We start from the raw sequence: 10188 nt of genomic DNA on the forward strand, positions 1-10188 counted from the left end.
GTTGCCATTGGGTATGAAATGCGTTATATAAATAAAGCTGCCTTGCATATCTAACTTCCATGTTTTGACGCGTTTCTGAGTGAAACAGGATAGATAGATTGTGACAACTTCGGCAAAAAAAAGTCTAACATTGCTCTATATTTACATGTTTTAACAACTTAGATGGATAATTTGGTTCAAATGTGATGAATTGCAATGACTTGATGACCCTCTGATTTTTTTGTCTAGCGTCTTCAACAGATCAGATTTATTCCTTTTCCAAAATTTCAGTTCTTGACAAGATAACTCTAAAATAAAGACTGAATTCCAGTCAGTTTGTAGGTTAGACCAAGCAGGTAGTTCAAGGGGGCCAATGTGTGAGACCCATAAACCTGCATTCTCTCTAATGGCCATCAGGGGGCGACTCCACTTGTTGAAAAAGAAAGTCCAATTGTACAGAGATCTGTGAGAAAATGACCCTACTTCTCACTTCATTTATTACCTCAGTAAATAGTTTCCTAATGACTTTATGGTCTCAATCACTAGTTTCATGTCGACACAATGTTCATTTTTGAAACTATTGTCCGATTTAATTAAAATTTGATGATAAATCAGGGTATGCTTTAGAGAGTGGCAACATTGGTTAGATAACATAAAAGAAAGTTAATTGTAAGTCTTGTTTAGTGTTTGGTTAAAGTTAAGGACCCTCTGAAGAGTCAGCTGTTGAGTTTTTTCGGCAATTACATTTTATTCATATCCAAAAACTTAACTTCCTGTTACAGAAAATGCAATCCACACACCACCTTCTCTGTTCAGCTTTATTTCCAGAGAATAATATTACAACACATCGCCTACACTTAGTCTGGCTAGAAAACAGGTGTTTAAATAAAATATAGTATTTACAATCTTCAGTGTGTCAGCTGATCAGTGGCTCAGATGTTTCTATGTCTTCTTTGTGTTGGTTGGCTGGCTGATATTTGACAAATCCCCTAACGACACGGTGGCTGAGCCTCGCTTCGCTGGTTTGGCCTGATGAAAAAAACAAAAAAAACATTTAATGGATTAATTAACAACAGTTACACTGATAGACCTGATTTGATATTTCTTTCCTGTTTCTGGGTTATTTGGAATGACAGACTGTTTAACCCTCCTGTTGTCCTCGAGTCAAGGAAGGAAGGGAGGAAGGAAGGATGGAAGGGAAGAAGAAGGAAGGAAAGGAGGAAGGAAGGAAGGGGAGGAAGAAGGAAGGAAAGGAGGGAGGAAGGAAGAAGGATGGAAAGGAGGGAGCAAGAAGGAATGAAGGAAAGGAGGGAGGAACAAGGAAGGAAAGGAGGGAGAAAGGAAGGAGGGAAGGAAGGAAAGGAGGAATGACAGAACGAAGGAAGAAAGGGAGGAAAGAGAGGAAGTAAAGAAAGAGAGAAAGACAGACAGAAGGAAGGAAGGGAAGAAAGAAGGAACAGTCAAAACAGACGGGGTCAATTTGACCCGGGAGGACGACACGAAAGGTTTAAAGACAAGTGAACTCTGGGAATCATTACTTGGCACCAAAATTGGAGACAAAGATAAAATAAATAAAGACTTTGTTAAACACACAACTCTGTTTGTTGTAGGAGAACATCTGTCTCACCTGTGAGTCATGAGGCTTCCAGCCAATCATGTAGAGGACCTCAAAGGTGGCAGGGATGGACCCGTCCTTGTTTCCATACATCTCTGAAACAAACAGAGACAAAGTTTAACAAAATAACAACAAAGCAAAACCACCAAACATGCCATCTAGCCCTGACAGCAACAGGAAAGATCACTGCTGACCTGAATGTTTATGATAAAGTGGATCTATAATGGATCTATTTGCCCTCTTCACCATCTGACTGTTATACAAACCAGACAGGCTACTCTGCTGGACACCTGTAACTTTGCTGCTGTATTCTTGGATGTGATATTTAGACTACCATACCAACAGATGTGGGAAAATGATCAAATTGATTGTATGCAGAGAGTCATCAGGGACCTGTCAACATGAAACCTGTTGAACTCTGCTGCAAACCATTTCAGTGTTATGATCTAAAGCAAAGAAACAAGTAAGGTTTTACATAATGCAAAATATAGACATTGCATCTGCATGAGGTTAAATTAAATCATCTTTCAGTTGTTGTTAACTGTTTGTCATTTAATTTTGTATTTTTAAAAAGAAACTGGAAAAAGGTTTGAAGAAGTTAAAAGTATGTTTGGAAATAACTAACTGTGGCTGTTTGAAGAAAAACCTCAAAACCTTCAATGCACATTATTAAGCTGAGCAACAACTGTATAAGCCAATAACGTGTTAAAAGTCCTGAATATCCAATAAATGAAACTTATTTACGTTATTGGCTCCAGTTATTACATTTGCAAAGGATTTTTTTTTTACCAGGCAGCCAAAAGTTATTATGTTATTGGTTCAGGACTTTTATTTCGTTATTGGCTTATTACATAAAAAACAAAATTATTACGTTATCTGCTGTTATTATGTTATTGGCTTCTACAACACCTTTTCACACGTCTAACTCCTCCTGCCTGTTAGGTGCAGAACAGCCTTTGCTCCATGATATCTCACAATAATGCTGTAAAACAGAAGAGGGAAAAAAATCCCACATACAGAGCTGCAGTAAGAGGAGGAGCAACACTGGAGAAACAAGACGGACAGCTTCAACGTCACTCTGCAGAAATGAAACTTAACATTAATCAGAGGACAGCAGAGCTGCAGTCGAGTCTCTCCACTTCTGTCCAAATATAAATGAAACTGAGTTCATCAAGTCTTTCTCAACAACACAGCAGAGTCTCTGCCAAACACTGGTGAGTACAACTGATCATATTTAATGTTTCAACAACCAGCTTTAACACAGGAGACAGGAAGTTCATCTCTTTTCATTTCATACTGACACTTGTGAGATTGTTTACAGTATAACTGCAGCTGCTTTTACAGACTCAGTAAAAAAACACTTTAAGTGTTTTTAAGTCTCTGTCAGTTCTCAGGACTTTTGTAAAGTGTAACTGAACCTCTGTGGTTTGGAGTTTAGCTTCACTGCTATTTCCTGATCTATGACTATTTATTGATCACTTCCTACAGACACATTTCACTTCCTGTAGCTGTTTCACATTAAAAGCATTCCACTGGTGAACCAGCAGGACACTTTTATTGTGAAGCAGCAACAGGAAATAAAATTTGTTTGTCATCAACTTAACAAAAGCTTTGTTAGCAGTGAGATTCTTCAATAATAATTCTTCTCCACAACAAGATATGAACATATTCTGTGATATTTTATCAGTGGATCAGATTGTATTGAGTAATAGTAAAAGCACAAACAGCCACAATGAGCTGTTAGATAAAGAGCTGCAGATGAGTAAAATAATTAAAGTTGTTCACAGCATATTTAATTAAAACTTTTACTTTATATCATGCTATACTAAATGGAACAGTAAACAAATGGCTTTAAAAAAACAAACAAAATAAATAGTTTTTTTTAAATAGTTTTCTTTTCTTTCTCACTACATGTGTAGATATGTCTGCTGCCAGCTGTCTGAGATCTGAAGATCAGTTTCTGTGCTGCATCTGTCTGGATGTGTTCACTGATCCAGTCAGCACACCATGTGGACACAACTTCTGCAAAAACTGCATCAATGAACACTGGAACAGTAATGACCAGTACCTGTGTCCAATGTGTAACAAGGTTTTCAACACAAGACCTAAACTTCACATCAACACTTTGCTCTCTGAGGTTGTTTCTCAGTTCAGACAGGAAGCTCAACAGAAAGCCAGCAGCAGCAGCTCAGAGCAACAAGCTGACAAACCAGGAGAAGTTCCCTGTGACGTCTGTACTGGAACCAAACTGAAGGCCCTGAAGTCCTGTCTGGTGTGTCTGGCCTCCTACTGTGAGACTCACCTGGAGCCTCATCTGACAGCTTCACGTCTGAAAAGACATCAGCTGATGGACCCTGTGGAGAACCTGGAAGACAGGATGTGTATGAAGCACGATAAACCTCTGGAGCTGTTCTGTAAGACCGACCAGACATGTGTCTGCACACTCTGCTCTGTTTTAGACCACAAGACACATGAGTTTGTTCCTCTGAAAGAAGAATATGAAGGAAAGAAGGCAGAGCTGGGGAAGACAGAGGCTGAAATTCAGGAGATGGTCCAGAAGAGACGACTGAAGATTCAAGAGATCAAACAGTCAGTTGACCTCAGTAAGGAAGCTGCAGACAGAGAGAAAGCAGAAGGTGTTCAGGTCTTCACCGCTCTGAAGGAGTCTGTTGAGAGAAGCCTGAATGAGCTCATTGAGACGATTGAAGAGAAGCAAAGAACAACAGAGAAACAGGCTGAAGACTTCATCAAAGAGCTGGAACAGGAAATCTCTGAGCTGAAGAAGAGAAGCTCTGAGGTGGAGAAGCTCTCACACTCTGCAGACCACCTCCACCTCCTCCAAAACTTCCCGTCCCTGAAAGCTGCTCCACCCACCAAAGACTGGACAGAGGTCAGCATCCGTCCATCATATGAGGGGACTGTGGTGAAAGCTGTGACTCAGCTGGACGAGATGCTCAGTAAACATATGAAGAAGCTGTTTGAGGCTGAGCTGAAGAGGGTCCAGCAGTATGCAGTGGATGTGACTCTTGATCCTGATACAGCACATTCTGAACTCATCCTGTCTGATGATGGGAAACAAGTACATCATGGTGATGTGATGAAAAAGAATCTCCCATACAACCCAAAGAGATGTACACGTTATGTACATGTGTTAGGAAAGCAGAGTTTGTCTTCAGGCAGATTTTACTTTGAGGTTCAGGTTAAAGAGAAGACTGACTGGGATTTAGGAGTGGCAAGAGAGTCGATCAACAGGAAGGGAAAAATTACACTGAGACCTCAGTATGGTTTCTGGGCTATATGTTTGAGAAATGGAAATGAGTACAGAGCTGGTAATAACCCTCCAGTCCATCTCTCTCTGAAGTCTCGTCCTCAGAAGGTGGGGGTGTTTGTGGATTATGAGGAGGGTCTGGTCTCCTTTTATGACTTAGATGCTGCAGCTCTTATCTACTCCTTTACTGGCTGCTCCTTCACTGAGAAACTCTACCCATACTTCAGTCCCTGTCCTAATAATGGTGGTAAAAACTCCGCCCCTCTGATCATCTGTCCTGTCAATCAAACTGAGTAATCACCTGTTTTATTTTCTGAGATGAATCATTGTCTCTTACAGGTGCAAATATAAACATTCAGTGTCTCATACTGTGCATTGTACACTTTGTTAATTAAGAATAAAGGAGACATTTATTACATATTAGTATATAGTATTTTATGTGTCCCATGAAAGTTGAGACCTATTTAAATTTAAAATGATTATTTCTGATCAAATTTAAACAACTTTATTCTCATGACTAGTTAAAATCAAAGTAAACGAAGAAACCAAACGTTTCAGTTTGAGTTAAACCATTTTTTGTTGAAACAAACAGTCAGGGGCTCCACCTTTGTAAATGTGAGGTACAATAGTGAACTGAATATTTTTCAGTATTGGTCATTTATACTATATTCTTACCTTTTTATAAAAGTAAAAATGAATCAAAAATAAATTATAGGAATTAATTTTAATGGCAATAATCATTAGCTGCAGCACTAGTAGAATAGAATGAATGAAGATATATATAGAATATATGTATATATATTTTTTATATTTGAGGTTTGGTTTGTTATCGGTCACTTTGCCATTTTCTGTTTGTTTGAATACTGATGAGATTGATTATGATTTAAAGAAATCTGTAAATATGTGATTGTGAAAGAAACCAACTGTAAACTAAACTAGTTGTGTAGTTTTAATGTGATGCTTTAACAACATGACCTGAGTAAGCAGTGACTTGTTGAACACCAAACACTAAAAATAAAGCCTGGTTTACAGAGAAGCTGTGTTTGTGTTTCTATTACAGTTCATTAACAATCACTAATGTTTTTACTGCTTTATTTAACGTACACTTATTAGTCTATTAGCAGGTCTTTCTCTCATTTGAAACTTACCTTTATAAATAGCTGCTGCTGCTAATATGGTGTCTCTGTGCAACAGTGACCTCCGGTTCCAAGCACAGTTACTCTCACCCATTCCTGCAGAGTATAGAAGTGAAAGTTCATAAAGGTTTACTAATCATGTTCAATAAAAGTTGAGGTTTGATGATAAAGCATGGTGGCAGAGGCTCTCAGACGGGCCAATGTATACACAGATATACACACAAATCTTATAAACCAGTGGTGAGCCCGAAAACAAATCTCCCACATATAACGTACCACTGAGTAACCTCTTTCCAGTGTGCAACAGGTGCAATTAATAACATTAATTTTGAATTAACCCCATGTATTTTGTGTAATGCACTAATGAGTATGGTGCACGATGGTTCACCAGTAAAGCTTTTTTGGGCACTTTGATGGAACTGAGATATAATTAATGTCATCAGTTCAACCTGTTTAATTCCTGAAATGACAAGTCAAAATGTCTGCAGTGAAAAAGGCTCGTTATACACTGATTTAGATTATTTGCCTGTCACGCTTTGTTTGAAATGTCCCAATATGGCCACCGTAGAGTGTAAACTTGGCACTATAAGGTTGAACAGATTAAAAGCTTTGAGATCCAGCTGGACGGAAGCCCTGCAGGTGACTGAGGACTTAAATTCTACACATTGACACTGAGTATTTTATACCTTGTAAGTCGGTCATCACTTCAATGATTCCTGGATAGTGAACCTGAACTTCATCAACATCCTGGAACAGACAAACAGAGAGAGAAAGCTGAGTTTGTATTTGATGAATCTGAGAAAGGATTAAAGACATTTCTAATATCTACAAAAACACACACTACTCTAGTTTCTAGGACTGTATGTTGTTTATCTTCTCTAATACATTTCTCCTCGTCTTTCTTCATAGTCTTTATTTATCTTCTTCCTATGTGTTGTATCGACATAATAAAGATATCTACAACATTTGAGATCCATAACAATATTCAGTCAATTAGCCAAGTATGCAGCATACAAAGAATGCGTCTTGGCTCCCAAACAGGCGGGGAGTTCCGGTCCTCTGAAATGAGGCCAACGCGGAAGTAACTTAAAACTGCATTCTATCAAAAGGCCACCAGGGGGCGACCGTTTTGGTGTCAAAAGGACTTCCGTCTCTATACAAGTCAATGGAGAATTCACCAACTTCTCACTTGATTTCTAACCTCAGTAAACGTTTTCAAAATGTGTTTATGGTCTCAATCGCTAGTTTAAAGCCTTCTTCAATGCAGTATGATGTTCATTTGTGATGTGTATCAGCTGCACAAAAACAGTTTTTTAGAACGTTGAATTAGACCCTGAACAGTGTGTAAGAGTTTAAGACTTTTTAAGACCCAGCAGAAAAACCCTGTTGAATGCAATCTAAGTCATTTCCACTGCAGTGTTGGTGCGATTCTCACCACAGTGAGCAGGGAGAAGCCGGATTGGCCCAGCAGGTTTCCCAGGTCGGTGACGGCGGTGTAGGGGGACACGTGGGGGGAAAACCCTCCCTCTCTCTCGGTCTCGGCCAGCTGGAGGGAACAACGCAGCTCGTACAGCGTTTCCCCGCCAATCATCGCCCCAATGAACACACCGTCCGGCTTCAGCACCTCATGGATCTGAGAGGAGGAGGCAGGTAAAGCATGAATACTGAGCATGCTGTGGTTTGTTTTTATTCTATTGTTTCAATCATGCACTTGACACTTAATGTTTCTATTTATTCATATGTTTCATCGATGGATTTGTGTACTGCATTATGTGTATATGTGTGTATGTTGCTATGCCACTGTGATGAGCCGCCTGCAATTTCGTTGTACTACTTGTACAATGACAATAAAGGCAGATTCTATTCTAACATCCGGTCAACGGTTATTAAGGGGTTAATTTGCATTTTAACTACAACATTAGATAAACAGAGATAAACTCTATTAATGGGAATAAAGGGGAATTTACAGCAGCTACCGCACAATCTTCACAAAAACTAATTAAATAGGTGAAAAAAAGCACAATTAAAAGTAAAGAATGATGAAAGAAACAGGCAATCCATGGCCCATGCACTCCAAATATGAAAAAAAGGTAAAAACCAGGAATGAAATACTAAAGCCTTTATTGTAGGAGCCAAATCATTAAAACGCTGACATGTTTCAACCACTTTAGTTTTCATTGGAGCTTTAAAACAGACAAAAGTGATATGGCCTCGTCTATAAAGTAGCAACAGGCAATGAGAGGCAATCACATGACCCGGACAATAACATGACAGAAATATATACATGTACATCATATGGTAAATAAGCATAAGCATGTTTATATATAGTCGTGATATGTTGTGTGTTAACTCACCTGTCTCAGAGCTCCAGGTAAGTCATTAATCCAGTGCAGACTGTGAGAAGAGAAGGAAACATTAGTGCTGCTGCTGTCTACAAACACACCATCAATCAATCAATCAATCAATCTTTATCTAAATAGCGCCAAATTACAACAAAAGTCATCTCAAGTAGGGCTGGGCAATATATTGGTATTATATCGATATCGTGATATGAGACTAGATATCGTCTTAGATTTTGGATACTGGTATCGTAAATTAGTGCTAAAGTGTTTCTAATATTTGGTCATTAACATCGATGGTGGTAAAATGTGCAGCAGGTTTAGATAAAATGAAACGTTGAATCACCTCAAGCTGCTCATCACCAGGTCGAAGGTGTTTTCTGGAAAAGGTAAAAACTCCTCGTCAGCCAGGAAGCATTGTGTCGGGATCTCACTCTGTCTTCTGTGTTTCTGGAGATCAGAGACATTAAATCATTATTACATGAACAACAACTGCAGTAACATCCAGTAGGGTTTATCAATACAACTACAATATGTCTAATAAGCCACAAAAACAAAGAACGCTTTGATATATCAGCGGGTTAAATCACATTGTGCTATATAAAAGGAAGGAAAATGTGTTCACTACAGATCTTTGTGCAAATTAAACTAGTAAATGAGTCAGTATCATAGACTGTATATAAAATGGACGTAACGTATCCGTGACGTCACCCATTGGTTTGTGGACTGCTGCTCGGAAGCCAATAGTATCGGATCTGAGCAGCGCCATCTTGAACATTTCCGGTGCATGCTAGGTAAAATAAAAACATGGATTCTACTTATATGGGCATCAGGAGGAGCATGAGGCACCCTCCTGAACCTGTGAACCAATCAACCTGTCAATCACGACGTAGCCACGCCCTAATGCATACCCTGCTTTATCGTCACATATAAAATCAGGGAGGCCAAAATGTCCCAAATGAACATCATACTGCATTGAAGAAGGCTTTAAACTAGCGATTGAGACCATAAACACATTTTGAAAACGTTTACTGAGGTTAGAAATCAAGTGAGAAGTTGGTGAATTCTCCATTGACTTGTATAGAGACGGAAGTCCTTTTGACACCAAAACGGTCGCCCCCTGGTGGCCTTTTGATAGAATGCAGTTTTAAATTACTTCCGCGTTGGTCTCATTTCAGAGGACCAGAACTCCCCGCCTGGTTACATTAGGTTTAATAAATGAAACAGGTTTTATCCAACGTGCATTATTTAGTCAAAGATAAAATATGGTGACGTTAGAAAATCTATTTCTTTTTTTGAACTTGACCTAAAATTTAAAAGGCAGCCGTTTCACTCATATTTTTAAGTTGAAAAAAAAAGTTAGATATCCTATTATATATATAAGATAAGATAAGATATTGATATTGCACAGCTGAACTGAAATACTGATATTGGACAGCAGTGTTCATTAAAAAGTGCAGTTTGTGAAATAGTCCAGGTTGGCAGTAGCTCCTTCACACACTTTATATACTATATATATTATATATATTATGTACTGTTGTTTTTATATGATAGTTTTCATGATGAACGCTCACCAGAGTCGTCTCTGAGATGTCTGTCAGGAACAAACGCTCCACAACTTCCTAAAACACCAGCAGAGAAAAGAATTAGAGATTTCAAGAAAAGCAAAATGATTTGTATAGCACATTTAAAGGCAATTTAAAGTACATTACATTAAACATAAACACGATTAAATTAAGTTAAAATAGAGTCTCACAGATAAAAACAGGAGAATATAAAGTTACAGTGCAGTGTGAGATATTAACACTAAAATCTGGATTTAATAAAAAGCAGCAAAGGCTCACTGTAAAT

The 10188-nt window shown here is 38.5% G+C and overlaps 2 protein-coding genes across 3 annotated transcripts in view; one reads left to right on the top strand and one right to left on the bottom strand.

Annotated features, from left to right (window-relative positions):
• Positions 1-835: 835 nt before the first annotated feature.
• The window catches only part of ndufaf5 (NADH:ubiquinone oxidoreductase complex assembly factor 5), a gene marked incomplete in the record, with an annotated part of 10686 nt that continues 1333 nt past the window's right edge, over positions 836-10188 (bottom strand). The window contains 8 exon segments of the mRNA XM_062435383.1: positions 836-1008; positions 1607-1689; positions 6011-6094; positions 6685-6745; positions 7434-7631; positions 8353-8392; positions 8684-8787; positions 9912-9959. Coding sequence (XP_062291367.1) covers positions 922-1008; positions 1607-1689; positions 6011-6094; positions 6685-6745; positions 7434-7631; positions 8353-8392; positions 8684-8787; positions 9912-9959 — 705 coding nt within the window.
• LOC133995807 (E3 ubiquitin-protein ligase TRIM39-like) lies at positions 3516-5393 on the top strand. 2 transcript variants are annotated; one of them, XM_062435305.1, is made up of 2 exons: positions 3516-3742; positions 3779-5393. In XM_062435305.1, exons 1-2 carry the CDS (start codon positions 3516-3518, stop codon positions 5157-5159), a joined length of 1608 nt encoding a protein of 535 aa, XP_062291289.1. In that variant the 3' UTR covers positions 5160-5393. The 2 variants fall into 2 exon arrangements, with proteins under 2 accessions (XP_062291289.1, XP_062291287.1); XM_062435303.1 differs by having other exon boundaries at positions 3516-5393.

Source organism: Scomber scombrus, chromosome 2, assembly GCF_963691925.1.
Source record: "Scomber scombrus chromosome 2, fScoSco1.1, whole genome shotgun sequence".
In the NCBI taxonomy this organism is placed as follows: domain Eukaryota; kingdom Metazoa; phylum Chordata; class Actinopteri; order Scombriformes; family Scombridae; genus Scomber; species Scomber scombrus.

Excerpts from the sequence above, each read along its gene's own strand:
- LOC133995807 (XM_062435303.1), top strand. The coding sequence starts at position 3,516 with ATGTCTGCTGCCAGCTGTCTGAGATCTGAAGATCAGTTTCTGTGCTGC.